The 19,431-nt window shown below is 36.1% G+C and overlaps 1 protein-coding gene across 1 annotated transcript in view; it reads left to right on the forward strand.

Moving 5' to 3' along the window:
- LOC121444404 (androgen receptor) overlaps positions 1-19,431 on the forward strand; it is a 170,155-nt gene that overhangs the window by 127,383 nt on the left and 23,341 nt on the right. The window contains exon 3 of the mRNA XM_041646217.1: positions 10,765-10,881. Coding sequence (XP_041502151.1) covers positions 10,765-10,881 — 117 coding nt within the window. The remainder of the gene's footprint in view (positions 1-10,764; positions 10,882-19,431) is intronic.

Here is a 19,431-nt window from a genome sequence, read left to right on the forward strand (position 1 = left end):
TTCTCTCTCAACTTTTAATCCCCTTTCTTTACTCTGTGGGTTTACTACTTTGGCTATAATATGTTTGGTCATCTTTTTGAACCTCTATATTTGGATTTCCTTGTGGAACTGTATGGACATTCTTTATTCTTGGTTTAGGATATTTGCTCCTATGACTTTTTTGAAAATATCCTCTATGCCTTTGTTGTGGTCTTCTTCTTCTATACTCATAATCAGAAAGCTGAGTTTGTGGATCCCTTCATGTATCTGTGATACTTAACACAGAGATTGATTCAGTCTCTACCCTGGATCCTCAGCAACTGCTAGAGCATTTTGTGGGTGTGGAAAGTCCCACTTCCCTGTGCACTTAACCTGGAGTTAAATCAGGCTACCACCCTTCTGAAACTGTTACATTATGTTACACTCCCCAAGTTCAGATAGGCTGGACCTGGGTTTAGAGGATTGGGTCTTTCTACATGGTTCCAGATTTAGCTTGCTAATATTTCACTCAGGTGTTACCCCTACCTGTGATCATAAGAATTTGTTTGTAGTTTTCTCTTGGTTCTATCTCTGTCTTGATTTGTTAATGCAGTAAGATTATAATTATAAAAGGAATTGCTAAGTTGTCCCTATTCTTTTCGTAAACTGTTTATGAAAGATTAATATTAGAGCTTTAAACATTTCATAGAATTCCCTAGTAAAACCAAATGGTCCAGGGATACTGTTTCACTAGCAATTCAACATCTTTACTTGTTAGAGGTCAATTTTCATTTTTAAATTTAATTTTAGTAATTTTAAGTAATTTGTATCTTTATAATAATTTTTACTAAGTAATTAAAGTTGCCATATATTTGGATAAATCCATACCTTTATAAATGCTTAGGGAACAGAGAAGGGGAAATTTACTGTAACAGAGGCTAAGCCAGAGAAATACTGTTGTTATTTGGAAGAAGTTTTCTTTAGTTGGAAGTAATTTTCCATTCCTGATATTTGTGAGTTAGCCTTTTCAACTGGAATGTCACAAGCCTCTTTCTCTGGATTATTAAAAATTATTGATGATTTGAAGCCAAAGATGACCTTTTATTTTCCAAGAAAATGTCTGGTACCCCCTTGTTGTAAATTTTCTCCAGAATACAAAATCCATTCCTAAGTCCTTCTGGGACAGTGAAAATTATAGGAGATGAAGTAACACTGTCGGCTGTTGTTACTCAAGTTTGTCATGGTGTCATTTGGAAGACAGATTTGGTTTTAGAGGATTTTTTTCCCCATCAAGTTAACCCTAGTATTGTGTATCTTCGAATTTTCTTGACTTCAAAATTACAAATGCAACAGAATGATTTATTAATTCTGTATTATAAAGAAATTTTAATCTCCTAGTTTTGAAAATTTTCTCATTTTTGTCAGTAGCCAATTTTCTCACAGTACAGTTAAAATCAACATTTCAGGAGGATTTACCAATAATATTTTTATTTAGTTTTGTTAAAACAAAATAATACTCATGTATCTTTATGGAGTGCAGTATGATTATTTGAATGTATCAAATCAAACTAATAAGACCTTATATCTCATCAAGTGTTAATCATTTCCATGTGTTGGAAACATTGATACTTATCTTTTCTTGTAATCTTGAAATTTAATGTAGATTTTTATATATAGTAGCTTGTTTACTATGGTATAAAACAACTAATTCTTTGTATGGAACTCCTTTAAGGAACTCAAATATATGGAAGAGTAATACATTATGTTCATTCCAAGGAGATAGTCTAGATGAACTTTTTCCCATGGGTTCAGTATCTCTGCCCCCACTAATCTCTGATGCAAGGACAGAAGAGGCTAGTGATGCACTCAACATACCAAAACTATCTCACAAATTTTCAACTGACTATAATCTGGTCAGATCTGTTGCTCGCTTCCTCCAATTATTTAATAAATCATAGTCACTCATTTATAGACAAAAGCAGAGATAGGAAACAAACAAAAGAGCTAAAACCGGTTTGTTTGTCTTATGGTAGTTTTAAGAAGAAATATTTTTCCTTTAATTCTGAGATTTAGGAGACTGAAATAAAAGGGTTGTCAATCTCAAAACAGCCTTAGCTTCATGATGATACTATACATTCCAAATATTTTTAATTTTTAAAAAGGACAAAAAGTAGTACAGAGAAAAAAATGTCAGTGTGTTTGATCAAGGCTAATTGAATATTTTGGAGTTTTTGATGAGTAACATATCATAAATTTCACAACCTGTTTCATGTGTCAATCTTGGCTCTTTCCAACTTCCATTCCTTTTCATACACATCATGCTTTCTCCCTGGAACGCCCTCCAATTCTTTGTTTACTCAGAAAAATGTCTGTTTTTATTAAGAATACTCTTTCTGTGAAATAAAACTTCTACGAAAATTTTTATCTCAAGATTTTAACATTTGTTAGCTGTTAAAATTTCTTTTTGCACATTATCCTGTCAATTTATCTTCTGATGTATTATATAACAACTGCTACCATTTTGCACAGTTTTTTTATATCTTTTATTCAGTCCTATCAAAATTTGATCATCTACATTGTCATATTTGCATATTTCATGATTTACTGAATACTTATTGCCTTGCAAAAAGTATTGCATTTAAATTTTGCAGCAGATCTGTGTTTCCTCCATTTCATAGAAGGCTAAATTCAGATTTTAGAAAGTCAAGTAGTTCTACCAAGTTGCCATAGTAAGAGACAGAAGAAAGACTTAAACACAAACCTACCATGCTCCATTTATTACTAATGATAGTGTACTGACCCTTCTCCCTTTCTTTAGTTTTCACTGATTCTTTTCTTAGTTTAATATCAACCCTTAGAAGCATTGGTGGTGCTTCCTTAGAGTCAGAAATTAACATTACATTCTTAGTGTTTTGAGTCCATCATGGCATAGATTCTTCGGGGAACATTATTCAAAATAATCCTTGGAGCCAATCAATGGCCACACAAGTCTTTAATCCCAGCACCAGGGAGGCAGAGGCAGGCGGATCTCTGTGAGTTCTAGTCCAGCCTGGTCTACAAGTGCTAGTTCCAGGACAGGCACCAAAGCTACAGAGAAACCCTGTCTCGAAAAACAAAACACAAACAAACAAAAAAAAAAAAAAATTGATCCTTGGGAGAAGCATGAAAACACGGAAGAACAAAAAGTATGAAATACAGATTGAAGTCTCTTACTCTCCTCACCCAGTCAATAGTGCACATATTCGTAGGGGAAATGACAATGGCATGCAATGCAGGTGATATCTTTTAGTTTATCTTGATGCTCTTACAGATCAACATTATTTTAATAGGACTGAGCTCAGCTTCTCTTTCCTCTCTTCCTCCCTCCTTTTCTTTCATTTTCTTCTCTAACCTCTTTTCTTTCCTGCCCTCCTCCTTTCCTCTTTTAGCATCTTCCTCTTTCCCCCACACCCCCAATCTTAATCTTGTCAGGGTTTTATATGTGGCACAGTACACTGTAATCATCTTCGTTAGTGGCTTTAGGAAATCAAATCAGAACAATACCCCAGAATAAAAGTGCAAAGAGGATTTGAGTCTGAGCTGCATATTCCATTTCACTTTTCAAATTCCACCTTGGGTAATTTTATGCTTTTAAATTATATGGGAAAAAGACTGAATAATTTGATTAAATCTCTTTATTTCAAAGCACTTGTTAAGATAAGTAAACAACATTAAATGCACATCTAAGTACAATACAATAAAAGATCTCAGCTGTCACTTCAGTCTTAATCAGCTTTTCTTCTTTTTCTTTTCTTTATTTTATTTATTTCTTTATTAAAAATTTCCGCCTCCTCCCCGCCTCCCTTTTCCCTCCCCTTCCCCCCACTCCCCACGCACCACTCCCCTCCCCCTCCCTCTCCAGTCCAAAGAGCAGTCAGGGTTCCCTGCCCTGTGAGCAGTCCAAGGTCCTCCCCCCTTTTTTGAGAAAAATATTATTTATTTTAGGTATCTAAGTATTCTTATCAATATCTTTTTAATTTTATTACTTTTCTTTTTTTATTAAAAATTTCCAACTCCCCCCAGGAGAATGTTCACCTTGCTTGTGATTTAACTGTTAACTAACATTTTCTAGATACTTTACATGTATTCTTTTAATTGTCACAGCTCTGCAAAGGTGAATTTATATACCTCACTATTTAAGAAAGGCACAGAATCAGAAAAGTTATGCCATTAACCCCAGTTGCAATATTTGACACTACTAGGTGGAATTTCTGGGATTTACAAACCCGTCCTTCTGGCACCTAGCCTAGGTCTATGCTAATAGCACATCATGATGTTTTCCCAAGTAATAAATACCAAGCACAACCAATAGCATTGACCATGTGTGCCTGATAGCTCTTTAGTGTCTGGGAAGAATATTGATTTATCAGGTGATTACTGAGTTCATAGCTAGCAGTCTGAAGTTCATGCTGAGGCTCAGAGGAAAATGCTGTCTTTGCCAAGGCCCCACAAGACAGAAGATATAAGCCATGATCTAGACATCCTTGCTTCATTTTAAAGCCCTCGTATATTCTCATATATTTGTAACATTTCGGTTTCTGTGGACTTATATTATCTCCTACTAGACTACAAGCATCTAAAAGACAGAAAATAATAATTTCTCTTTCTCCCCTACAGATATTAGTGGTCTTCAACAAGCTTGTTTTAACTGACTAATTGATATTTGGGATCAAAATAAAGTGTTGAGCTTTTAAAGGAGTAGTTTTCCTAATTCCTCAGTGTGGTGAACAGGGAACACACCCGCTGTGAATAAGGACTGCAGATTAGGAGCTAGGATGTGCTGGGAGCCACTTGTTTTTTTTTTCTCACTGAAGTGTTAGGGACTGAAATCTTTTTTATTATGTGTATGGGTGTAACTACTGAAGCCCAAAGAGAGGAAAGGAATTTAATCCAAGGTAACACAGACATGTATAACCAAACTGGGTAACTATGAAAGGTGCAATAGCAAAAATCAGCCCCAGCAATTCCACAGAAATATTATCTGTCTTAAAGCAAGCACTATTCATCAATTACTGCATATTTCTTTAGATGTTATATACATCTATGAAAATAAGCAAAAACAGAACAATTTTATTTACCTAATTAATATTTTACATATTTTCAAAAATTTACAATATATCTTGGAGTATCTTCCATTTTGTTATATATAAAAATTTTTAATGGGAGAAGTGTTACATAATAATTTATTCTTGTTGTGATAGGTATTCTTGCTGTTGTTAATCTTGTGCTATTACAATGCTGTTGTAGTGAATGTCTGTGTATATGTTATGTCATACATGTGAAAAACAAATACTGAGTCAAAGAATGGGTATGTACATTTTTAATTGAAATATTTTGTCCAGTTATACTTCATGGAGATTGTAAGACTGTCAAATAAAATTTAGATTTAATGAAATTAATAAATTTTAATTAGTGGCCGTTTTACTAAGAGATTATCTTAGACTTGAAGAAATATTCAACACATAAGTTCTTTAAATGAATAATCGCTGCTGTACATTTAATTGAGAATTCAGTTGAATTGCATGTGGTAAGTACACTGATATCCAGAAATACATCTACTGGGTAAAACATGTAAATATGACAACATGTATTGAAAGTGTCATTAATTCTGCTTAGGCAGTGACTCTAATAATATAAACAAATCCCAGAAGAGCAATTTTGACAGAACTGCAGAGATAAAAATACGAAGGGATCAGACTCAAACATGAGGGAGTAAGGCAGAACCTTACTTATTCTTAGGTTAAGAAGTTAATAAATTTGCAGGGAAATGCAAATCAAGACAACTTTAAGATACCACCTTACACCTGTCAGAATGGCTAAAATAAAAAACACCAATGATAGCCTTTGCTGGAGAGGTTGTGGAGAATGGGGTACACTCACCCATTGCTGGTGGGAATGCAAACTTGTGCAACCACTCTGGAAAGCAGTGTTTCGGTTTCTCAGGAAATTCGGGATCAACCTACCCCTGGATCCAGCAATACCACTCTTGGGAATATACCCAAGAGAGGCCCTATCATACAACAAAAGTATATGCTCAACTATGTTCATGGCAGCATTGTTTGTAATAGCCAGAACCTGGAAACAACCTAGATGCCCTTCAACGGAAGAATGGATGAAGAAAGTATGGAATATATACATATTAGAGTATTACTCAGCAGTAAAAAACAAGGACTTCTTGAATTTTGCATACAAATGGATGGAAATAGAAAACACTATCCTGAGTGAGGTAAGCCAGACCCAAAAAGAGGAACATGGGATGTACTCACTCATATTTGGTTTCTAGCCATAAATAAAGGACATTGAGCCTATAATTCATGTTCCTAGAGAAGCTAAATAAGGTGAATCCAAAGACAAACACATAGGCATCCTCAGGAATATTAACCTTCATCAGGCGATGAAAGGAAACAGAGACAGAGACCCACACGGGAGCACCGGACAGAAATCTCAAGGTCCAAATCAGGAGCAGAAGGAGACGGAGCACGAGCAAGGAACTCAGGACCACGAGGGGTGCACCCACACACTAAGACAATGGGGATGTTCTATTGGGATCTCACCAAGGCCAGCTGGCCTAGGTCTGAAAAAGCATGGGATAAATCCGGACTAGCTGAACATAGCGGACAATGAGGAATACTGAGAATTCAAGAACAATTGCAGTGGGTTTTTGATCCTACTGCACCTACTGGCTTTGTGGGAGCCTAGGCAGTTTGAATGCTCACCTTATGAGACCTGGATAGAGGTGGGCAGTCCTTGGGCTTCCCACAGGTCAGGGAACCCTGATTGCTCTTCGAGCAGATGAGGGGGGGGGGGACTTGATCGGGGGAGGGGGAGGGAAATGGGAAGCGGTTGTGGGGACGAGGCAGAAATCCTTAATAAATAAATAAATTAAAAAAAATAAAAATAAAAAAAAGAAGTTAATAAAAAAAAATCTAAACTTCCTTGGTCATATTCTCCCTCCTTCTGCTCTTCAAGGAGAGAGAAGGGAGAAGGAGAGGGTTATGGAGAGCTTGGGGGAATGGAATGGTTGAGATGGAGGAAGGACAGATATGGGAGCAGGGAAGAAGATAATTAAGGGAGACACTGTGGGGTTGGCAAGAGGCTTGACTCTAGAGGGAGTCCCAGATATCCACAGGGATGTCCCCAGCTAGGAGGAGAGGGTGCCTGAACTGGCCTTGTCCTGTTGTCAGACTGATGACTAATGTGAATATCACCATAGATCCTTCGTCCAGCGACAGATGGAGATAGAGACAGAGACCCAAATGGGAGTACTGGGCTTTTGGGGATCCTAGTCTACTTGGATGCTCACATTCCTAAGCCTGGTTCAAGGAGGGAGAGCCTTGAACTTCCCACAGGGCAGGGTACCCTGCCCTCTCTTAGGACTGGAGTGGGAGAAAGGAGGGTGAGTGGGGGAGCGGGAGGGAAGTGGGAGGAGGGGAGGAAGTGGAAATTTTGATTCCTAGTATTAATAAAGTAATAAAAAAATCTAAACTTACTGAACCCTCTTTATGTTAGTTCTGCCTTTTGCTCAGGCTGTGTGCCTAAACTTGTCTACACGATTTTACAAATTCAAGAGCAGTAAACTGGTAACGAATCCTAACTAGAACACGATAACCTTTGAAGAACTTTTCAAAGTGTCCAGCTTAGTGAGGACACTAGATGTGTCTATTGTAAACCATGCTGAGAAGAGATGTGCCTCATAGAAGCAGTGACGCTGATTGCAGAGCACAGAATTCCATTTGGCCAGAAAATATACACTTCAAGGACCTAACGCACAGCATGGTGACCAGAATTAAAAACTCCACATTTTCTTGGGTTTTGGTTTTTTTTTTTAATTGTTTTTTATTGAGCTCTACATTTTTCCCTGTTCCTCTCCCTGCCTATTCTTTCCCCCCCTTCAACCCTCCCCCAAGGTCCCCATGTTCCCAATTTAAACAGGAGATCTTGACTTTTTCTACTCTCCATGTAGATTAAATCTATGGAAGTCTCTCTTAGTGTCCTCATTGTTGTCTAAGTTCTTTGAGGTTGTGATTTGTAGGCTGATTTCTTTGCTTTATGTTTAAAAACCACTTATGAGTAAAATACTAAAAGTATAGATTTGTAATATGCTTACCGCAAAAAAAAAATCAGGTAATGAAATGGATTTAACTACCTTAATTTAATCCTTTTATCATATAAATATTTATCAAAACATCACATCATGTCTCATTAATAAGTAATATATACAATTATTTCCCAAACTTTTAGGGAAAAACTTGAATAGATGAGGGTGATAAAGAAATGTGGATTCTCTTTGCAGATCTACAGTGTATCTTTATATGCTTTAACATGAGAAAGAATGTTTGTATTTTGCCAACAATTTCACAATGACTTTTGGTAAGAACTTAATAATTGGTTGTTGATATAATTTTATTATTGAAAAATAAACAGTATCAAAGAGTGGAGTTTAATGTTTAGTTTCTGATGAGCAGGAGCTGAATTTGTATTATCTGTGCTAATTGTTCAGCCACCTAGACTACAACATGGAACTGTGTGACCTTCCAAAACTAAATTGGAGCAGGCCCAGAACCCACTTATAATTTCCTCTGGCAACTGAAAATACACAAGCTGAGTTTAAACAAACAGTGAAGAAAGATACCTGACACACTAAGAATGCTTTCTCTTCCAACTATACTCCTTCACAATACGTCTCCATTGTGCACAATTTTCAAACGTTATACTGGCTCTATCACCAACTTGTCACTTGGTGCATCTCCATATATTATGTTCATTACATAACTTAAGAACTAAGAACCCCATTAAAACTTTTACTGAAGTGCTTTAAATATCTTTACTAGTTCAGATTTTGTGTTACTATCACTAATGGATCAGTACTACAAAGAGACAGAGTACATTTCCTGGAAGAAAGGATCTCTTAAGAGAGTCCAGAAATATTACACACTGAGTCATAATTCAAGAAAATTTGGGGAAAACACTTTACAAGTATGTGTCAGAGGTAATTGAGGCTTTATATAGAAGAGTAAGCTTGAGGTGATCAAACAGAATTTAAATTCTTTCTCATTCATTGGGTTTATAGTCTTAGAACAAACCAAGGATGTAATTCCACACAGGTCAATAGTCTTGAAGAACATAGATAGAAGAACACTTTTAGCACACACTATAAAACTCAATTTAGAATCACATTAAAAATTATCCATTATGATCCAAAATGATTTATTACTGGGATTCAAGGATGGTTCATATATATAAATGAATAAATACAACTCACCGCATCAACAGAATGAAAAAAAATTATACAATCATTTCAGAAAAGATAAACATTTGACAGAATTTATCTTACAATAAATACTCTGAATGAAGTAGATAAATGTTCCCTTATCACAAATTAAAGGTCATATGTGAGTCTATAATGAATATCATACTTGTGGTCTAGTAAAAAGACAAGGATGCACATTACCTACTACTGTTAAACGTAATGTTGAAAGGTAGAACATGTTTCATCATAATGACCCTTATTTTTTTTATCATAGATAGGGGTATATGACAATTCCTGTACATGTACTTTGCTCAAGATTATTACTAAACTTGTAAACAAATCAAATATAATATACATATCATTATTCTGATATAGAACCCTGAAATTTTCAGTCATATAATAAAACAGATTAAATAATAAGGAAATAATAGACTTTTAAAAGACTATTTTCTTCCATCTTGTTTTATCCCTAATCTACAATGTACTTGAGGATATATTTTGAACTATTTCTATGGTGACTCTGTTTACTTACGCATCTTTATGTTCTGCATACATACACATTTATCAAGGGCCTACTATGTGTTGGATTGGTTCTGGGAGCACTGTAACAAAAGCCAAATAAGAAGCAAAGCACATATCTTTGGACCACATCTTCCTTTGAGTAACTCTTACCTTAAAAATAGTTAGTTTCTATGTCCATCTATGAGGACTCAAATTGTACCTGCTTGTGCTTTTGTTTCCTTTACTGACTTAAGAAGACTTTCTTTTGCTTGCTGTAATTTATCACACAAACTGTGGATTTTATTTCTGGCTTTTTCAACCTACAGGCTTCAGAGTGCCATCACTGGCAATGTAAAAACAGTTAGGTATCACATAGCAAAATGATGTACTGTCTTTTTTAAAGCATCTAATTAGCTAAAGTATGAATCTGTGCATGATTACAGGTGTCAGTAGGAGGATGTATTGACTAAGCCAACATCTGTTCTGTGCCAAGCTAAAAGAGTGATAATTTTCACAACTGGTCAATTTCTCAAGGGTATTCTTGGCTTTTAGTCAAGTGAAACATCTTGTATTCAAAATTAGCAAATAGTCATAATAATGGAAGTATTAGCGGGATCTGAATTGCTAATATCTACTAAAACATCTATGAAAAACAAGCAACATAGCACAGCATTAAATCACCTTTTTTTTTTTTTTTTTTTTTGGATTTTTCGAGACAGGGATTCTCCGTAGCTTTTTTGGTTCCTGTCCTGGAACTAGCTCTTGTAGACCAGGCTGGCCTCGAACTCACAGAGATCCGCCTGCCTCTGCCTCCCGAGTGCTGGGATTAAAGGCGTGCACCACCACCGCCCGGCTTAAATCACCTCCTTTAAATGGTTCGATTCTGAGTGATCAAATTGTTTGGGGCCATTGTCTCTCAATTTGTAGTATATATTACTATCCTTTTGCCTAGAGATACTCAAGGAAAGAAGCTCTGGAGATGCAATAACCTGTCTACTATTGCATATTTCTCCCAGGGAAGCAGAAATATCTGTGTGCCAGCAGAAATGATTGTACCATCGATAAATTTCGGAGGAAAAATTGTCCATCTTGTCGACTCCGAAAATGTTATGAAGCAGGGATGACTCTGGGAGGTAAGAATATTTTCTTCTTTTTTCCCCCTTGTTCTTTGTTTTTCTCCTTCAGCTTGCCTCCCTCCCTTATAATTATTGCACTAGACGCAATTCTCCTCTGCAATGCTTCAGAGAGTGCCATATAGGCACACGACTCAGGCTGACTTTCTCATGGTGCCTTCTTCATTTTAACCTATGACATTCATATCTTTGGAGTTTTGCTTAGGATCAGGAGGCATGAAGTAAGGATCCGAAACTAACGGAAAATGAATGAGGGTATGTTTTTTGGATTCAGTTCCTCCGGTGGTCTATTGATACTGGCCCAAAGCTGTTCAGTGGTAAGGACGAGAGAACCAAGTAATAAAAACTGTCACAGGTGCAGGATGAGTAGGGCACAGGCAGGCTGTGAACACCTGGGACTACCCCTCACCTAACTGCTGCATGTTCTGTAGAGACAGCCAACTGGAGTGTAAAGCTGCTTCTCTTTGGACTCTGTGTCTAAGGCACCAAACAGAGCCAATTTCCTATCCCGTGTCTCCCAGAAATCAGCAGGCCTTTAATCATTTCCTTTTCTTTACAAATCCATTGATTGTTTCCAAAAGCATTTTTCCAATGGCACAGTAGCTTCTTAGAAGATATAACCCTTCCAAGGGTGACCCTCTATTGAAGTCTCTGTGTTCCATGAACGTGTGTCTACCATGAGCTCTGTCAACCTTCTGAAATGGCTTCCTACTGCTTGAATGACACATGTTTCCCCCTCTTCTAATTCTTCATATCTTCATCTGCCTCATGCCAGAATTCACGCGGCTGCCTGCTGCTTCCAAACAGATGCATCCTTCGTGAGAAAAAGCAGCTCATGAGTCTACTTTGATTTAGAAATGGAACTCAAAGAAAAACAAATGTATTTCTGAGTACCAAAAACTATAATCTTTATTCAATTATTCAGTAACAATTGGAAAAACCCAAATGACTGGAATTCAGCCCACTTTTCTCTCATCTCAGGGCTAATTTACAACAATTGTTATCTCTGGCTTCCCATAAGGCACTCAATGCCTTCTCTGCCAATATATCATTGTGATAACTACATCCTCCCCTCTTCACGGACCAGTTCGTACTTTTTACCAGATCATAATACTGTAAGCAAATTGTTTCAGGCTTGATCTGTGAAAATTCCAGCAGGAGCATCTCAAGTAACTGTAGTACTCTCAGGCACCAGAGTAGATGCCCTCTGAGTTATTTTCTAGGCAACTATATCAAATGAGAATCAGATATTTGACAATCCAACCTTGTTTTTACTTGTCTTGCTAAGGATATCCTATAGTTGTGATATTCAGTGGGGAAGAAGCCTCAAGACCATGGGGATGAAGTAGAAAGAAATCCAGGAGAGGCACCAGAGGGAAGGATTGAAAGGAAAAGTTTTCCTACATGAATGTTCCAAGTCCTGAGCAAATGTTCTGATACACTCGTATCTCAATCATTTAACATTCTGTGAATTATGCATAATATACAGTGGCTTCTAGATTGAGGATCCTCTTCCTTGCCATCTTTTGAAAGTAACTGTAAGCTCATTTTGGTACAAGTAAAATTTAATTATAAGATACTCCTTGTTAAGATATTAGTTTCATATCAGAGTCCATATCCTCCATTAAGAGAAAAAATAGTTCTTCTGACATTATCACAGTGAACCTCTTTGGAAGAGAAATATACATATGACTAAGATTTTAATTGAACAGTGTAGCACTGATATAGCTTTGTGAATTCAGTCGCTGAAAGAGTAAGACAAAAAGCTATCTGATTGATTTACTAGAAAATGTGGTAGAGTAGACATGGGGAATACAATCCTGAATTGCTAGGGACAGTTTTCACCTCATTTTCCTTCCCATACAAACAAGACAGCACATTGGGCACTAGAGGTTCAAACTAACAAACTTCAAGAAAACTAGAAGATAGATGCCCACAAAATACAATGATTCTTTTATTTTGTTTTGTTTTGTTTTTCTTTCCTTTTACTATGCAGGGAATTGAACCTAGAGCCTTGGGCATTTTAGGCAAGTATTATACCACAGAGATAGATGCCAAAGATAGATGCCCAGTCAACTCATAGAAGGATTATTGATTACTTCTGAAGTCAGACAGACCTAGGTTAAAAGTCCAGATCTATTCTTTACTCCATGTCCCTGTGAACTTCATTTTCATTATTTGTAATTTCTAGATATCATCCTCAGAGTTGCAGTTAGAAGAAAATAAAAAGATGAATAAGAGCATCTTTGAGAAAGTGCTAGACAAATGTGAGGACTTATATTACAATGAGGTTCCTAGCATATTAGGTAGACACAAGCTGTTCTTAGCACTTTTCAATGACTTTCTCCTTAATAAATAGCTTGGCTTGCCATGCAGTATGTGATATGTAACAACAGTCAGCAGCTCACAAAAATATGCTTCTGATTACCTCACACTGAAAGGTGCTACAAGCATAATGCTTAAAGTCTGATTTCAGTAATTTTAATTATAAAAAGTTTATGGTGATATTAAAGTACCAAGTCAGCGAAAACCAAAGTTTTTATTCTCTTAGGCTTAAAATATAAACCTTTGCACGTTGCTGGAGTTATCACCACATCCTCTGCTTTTCAACATAATTCTTCCAATGTTTATTGTTAACTTACAGTATCAGTATATAACACATTTTATTCAAACAATGGTAAGATAAAAGAAAGCATCAGCACATAGTGATTTTTGTGAATATATTGGTGGTATCCTCTCATTTTCATAAGATTTGGGTTTAGCATAGACTTTTTGTCACCTTTAAGAAGAATTTAGATAATTTTGATTCCTTTTCTTTATCACTCACACTACAATTATATAATATATAATAAAGTAGCAGTTCAGAATATAGTCTTGGGCAAGTAATTTCTGCCTCCCAGAGGCTATATTTTTTTTGCCATCATGAAACTGGGATGATCAGATTTACCAAGAATCCTTCTGTTGTTAAAATTTTGTGATTTGATGTCAAAAGCCATGAAAAAAAGATCATAAGATTATTAATGTCTTAATTGCCAGTCACCTGCTCATAGAAGTACTAATACAAGAGATTGATTTGCACAATAATTTTAGCTACCCCTATTCACAGCTATGTAAGGTATATGCCAAAACCATATTCGATGAATAGATAGTTGAAGGAGTGGAGGATAAAGTAGATGTTTTGAATTCTTGGAGAATATGACACTCTACAACTGATATATGTTTGGTCTCAACATCTTATGATCTCTAGCATGGCTGTGTCTATAGTGTTCCATTTGCTGATGATCTTCCATTTTCTGTTAAATTAAGAAACAGTTAGTATATATAGCCTTTTCTTTGAGTTTCCATGCCTACCTTCCTATCCCCTTCCTTAGAAACTAATTGGTATTTGTTAATCCCACAGGTGATGAGTTCTCAGGATAACCTTTCAGGCTCTTAAATGTCCATCCGTGGAAAAATATATGTCTTTCTTTGTTCTTGATTAATATCTGGCTGCTTTTGAAAATTGTATATCAAGAATTGCTTAAAGAATTTACATGCTGTACCCATTTGTTCTTTTAAGAAAACACTTAACAGCCTGGATAAGGACCTTGCCTTCAGTGAATTGATGCTGACTTTTATATAGTACATAATTCAGATAAATGCACAGGCATCTCTCACTTTATTTTGTAATTCCCAAGAAACACTTCCATTTTCCAAAATGGAAAGAGACAACCAACCTTCCTGCCATCTTCTTTCCTGGCCTTTTTCTTTGCTCATGTTCCATCTTTCCTCTCATTGCCCTGGACAACTATTATTTCTTTTTTTCCTAAGACTCATAAGTTCTCAGTATGTAGTAAATATCACGAACCTAAATATCCCTTGCCATGAACCATTTTATTTTGTAGGCTGTACAGAAATTTGAGGTAGCAGCTACCACCCACAGGAAAAGAAGGACAATGTGGACTCAGAGCATGTGAGATTTGAAAAAGTGTACATTTATTTAAAAGGTTATTTAAGCCTGTTATCCCAGTGTTCTTGAGGCTGAGAAAGGAATATCATGACTTAAAGGCTAGTTTGCTACATAGTAAGCTGCAGGTCAGCTAGGACTATATAGTGTGAACATTCTCAATAAACAAGCAAGCAAAAAGTTTAAATGAGAAGTTTCTTTACTCCTAGGAGATTGAATATTGCCTATAAAGACAAAATCGTAACACATATGCAAATTCAACAATGTCCATGAGTTCTGTAGTTAAGAAAATAGTTCAGAGAACCCTGACAATAGTCTGATGCCACAATAAACAGTAATTTCCAATGTTCAAGGTAGTCCTTATGCCAACTACCTCATCATTCACCACCTTCAAGAGAAGTACAACATTGCTCCTTCCATTTCAGATATCCTAGACGTGAGAAAATGATTGCAATGCTGAAATACAAATTATGACATGGGTCTTTGTGTATTTTTCAATTCACTGATGTGACTTCATCTCTCCATGCACTTACTCATCTACAAATACATTTAATAAGTTCCTATTATACCCTAAATATATACCAAACTCTATACGAGACATCTGGGAATGGCAAGCCTAGTAATAGAGATTTAAACATATCCTTGTTTTTTATACTTTATTTGACTCTGTTTTATGTGTGTTAGTATGAAGGTGTCAGATCCCCTGAACTAGAGCTAGAGACAATTGTGAGCTGCCATGTGGGTGCTGGGAAATGAACCCAGGTCCTCTGGAATAGCAGCCAGTACTTTTAACCACTGAGCCATTTCTCAAGCCCCTTAAATGTATGTTTTAAAAATTATATAGGGATATGGAGGTGTTTCATCGTGTGATGGCAATTGCTGCCAACCCTAATCCCATATTTGATCTCTGGAACCTATATTGTACAAGGAGGTAACCAATTTTCTCAGATTGTCCTTTGACCTGTGACACATTCATACCCACATGCACATGAATGTACACATGTATACACATACAACATAAATAATATTTTAAAAATATATAAAATAAGGGAGACAGTGATTACAATTATACTTGAGTCTTAAGGTGTAAAGAGAAAATTATTGGGGAGAAGTTTAGTGAAATGCAAGGGAAAAGGCGCTTGAGGCAATGATCATAACTTGAATAAAGGCACAGAGACATAAAAAGGATGATGAGGCTTTAAAGAACAGCAAGTAATTTAATATGGCCAAAGATAGGAAAATAAGGAGGCAAACTGTGACCACACTGAAAGTGAACCGGATTTCAGGCAGTTGAAGAATTATGGTTGCCAAACAGACATGACCACATGTCATATTGTTTATGGTACATTTGTTTTAAGAGACTGTTTTGCAGCTTCTGTTATATTGGGAGGTTACATTTTCACAAAATGAAGAGTATCAGTGCATGCAGAGAGAAACAAATGTCTAGCATCTAATTTTGCTAACTACCCATGCTTTATTCTTGGGGCTACTTAGCTCCACTTGGATTCAAATCCACAAATACTGACCATTCACAAGAAGGAACACTAACCTAGACCAAGGCAGTTGGCTTGTATGAAGAACCCGCATGTATATCAAATGCCAGTTACCTTGATCTTGACCACAGTTTTCTACTATGAGCTCAATGAAAACTATTTTAGTAGATGTTTTAGAGAAGCTGATTTCTGAGTTCAAATGAGGAGAAGAAACCTGCATATTACTATCCTTAGGAAGATTTGCACTATAAATACTGTAATAAAATAAACCGAGAAATTTTATAACTCAGGATTCCCAAACTAAATTAAATTTCAGGTCCCCTCTTTCATATAACACCATTTAATATCCTACCAAAACACTGCTCTCTGGAAAACACTGTAAAACACAACTTGAGGATAAATAAAGACTTTATCTGTGAGCAAAAATTTTTACCTACTCAATGTCACTCATTTTCCAGATGTATGTGTCATCACTTACTGAGTAAATCAGTTAAGTATGAAACAAGAGCAGAGCATCTTCAGCATACATCAGTACCAGTGGCTACCAAATCCACTAAAGTTCACCAGAGAAGCTCTATAGCATACTTGTCTTTTGGAAAGTATAAGAAGGCAAAAGCCTTATATTGTACATAACAGATGGTAGCCATAGACACATAACCAAAAGAGCATGCTAGAAACATTATTAAACAACAGAATGACTTTAAGCATCACAAAGTGATGTTGAACAGTTTCATTGAACACTATCTGATCTACTTCCCAGAACACCAACATGGTGATAAAAATCTGGATTTCATGTTTGACATTCAACAACGTATTATAAAGACCACTTAACAATTCGAGAACTAGGACTAGTAGTGCATGCCTATAATCCCAGCACTGAAGGGGTTAAAGCAAAAGAATCATGAGTTCCAGGCCAGCCTGGACAACATACCAATGCTCTATTACCAAAATAGAACAAATATAGCTCAGTGGTAGGACATCTTCTAAGGATACACAAGACATAACCAAAGAAATAATAATAAAATGTGAAACTCAGGTACTGGGGATTTTTATGTTCTCTTTCAACTCTCTGGATTAGAGTCTAAAAAGTTCTCAGCCTGGAGATGCATTCATGAAGTCTCAGTTCTAAGAAGTGTTGTTTTCACACACAATTCCCATATTCCTGGGTGTTTTAATAGCTCTGCATCACAAAAGGATGTACAGATGAAAAATGTTGCACTATGTGTTTGAGCATCAACATGCACAACATATGGCTGGCACTTAGAATCTGGGATTTTTTTTTGTGGTGCTCAGTATGGAACTTAAAGACTTAACATGTTAGACAAAAACTACCAGTGAGCCATTGCACTAGTCCTTTCTTGCTATAGTAGAAATAGCATGATGGATTTAGATTTGTTTCTAGTCCTAATTCTGCCACTTACTATTTTAGTAAGGGTGTGAAAATATGTAGATCTCTCTGAACCTCATTTTTTCCCAACTATATGGTAGGATTACCATTTCTTATAAAAATTGTTGTATGTGTGAATAAAGGATCATGTAATAGGTACACAGTAATTATCATTGTACCTTCTCCTTTTTAGGTAACGACTGATCTTTCTTTGTTTCCCAGGTACCACTACAGACTTCTTTCTCTGCTGTTAAATGACTTTTAATTCTTGGTCTTTGGTCCTTTGCTTTCTGATTTAGCCTTTCTTTAGTCAACACTTGAAGCCTTCTATCTGTTGCTATCAATACTGTCTCCCAGTTGGATACACACACACACACACACACACACACACACACGCAGAAGCACTTACATACGTGCATGTGCACACACACACACACACACACACACACACACACTTTGAAAAGAAGGAAGTATGCATCTTCTAGTTGTGGATTCCAAGGGAACTCATGTGTAGGGAGAGCATATAGTTTCTCTCTTACCTTCCAGCCAGCTTTCATTTCCAAATACTTGCTTTTAGTGAACTCTATTTTGAGATAAGTAATATTTTTCTAATCATCAAATTTGATGATACTCCATATATAATACTTGGATCTTGCTTGTAAAATCTCTCCTTGAAATCTTTGAATTTTTAAAGTGTGCTAGCCATAGAAATATAATATTGGGGTTTACTTTTGCTATGAGAGATCCAAAATGCCACATTTCCACTGTCAAAAGACAATGTTCTAGATAGTATTTTCTAATGCTTCAGACAGACAATGTTCTAGATAGTATTTTCTAATGCATCAGACAGACAATGTTCTAGATAGTATTTTCTAATGCATCAGTCAATGTTCTAGATAGTATTTTCTAATGTATCAGGCAATGTTCTAGATAGTATTTTCTAATGTATCAGACAGACAATGTTCTAGATAGTATTTTCTAATGCATCAGACAGAAAACAAAACAGACAACACACAACAGACTATGCACACATAGCCAAGTATCTCCCAATTGTAGCAATCCAAGAAAAAGTTTACTTTTTAAATTATGTAACTGCTTGTTTGAAATCATTCAATTTGGCACTATAAATTGTGAGATGTGTTCCTTAAGACCATACAAGTTAGATTATTTTCCTATTGTACTAAACTCAGACAATTTATCTGAGTAAGCTGCCTTTTTAGAAACATTTGAACACCTTTTGAGATCATGTAGCTTAGAAGGAGAACTGAGAAAAGAAGTATATGCTCACTGAGAAACCAATAAAACATCCAGATGAAGTTATTGCTAGTTCCATGATAACTTATGTCTAAGTTACAAATTGAAAATATAATTACTACCCTGGATGCCCTCTTTTGTCATCAGATTCCATATTACTTAATCCAACTAATTGGTGCTAAATACAAGCCTAAGTATGCCAATTCCTTCTTTTCCTACTGGCTTACCATCCCATTGAATAAAGTCTTCTGAGGCTGGAGTGGGACTAAGTTGATAAGGGATATTTCAACCTCCTAACAGTCTGCAGCTAAAATTATGTGAGCACTAATCAGCATCAGAAAATTTGGACTGGCATTTGAAACAAGAAGAAATGTAGAACTTGACCAAGAGGAAAGATAACGAACCCAAGCCAACACACCAAAGTGCCATATTGGCTACTTGGAAACCAAAAGAAATTGAGGAATCTTTCT

The sequence above is a fragment of the Microtus oregoni genome, unplaced genomic scaffold, assembly GCF_018167655.1.
Source record: "Microtus oregoni isolate MIOR12 unplaced genomic scaffold, Mior012 000122F_ref0000035, whole genome shotgun sequence".
NCBI classification, from domain to species: Eukaryota; Metazoa; Chordata; class Mammalia; order Rodentia; family Cricetidae; genus Microtus; species Microtus oregoni.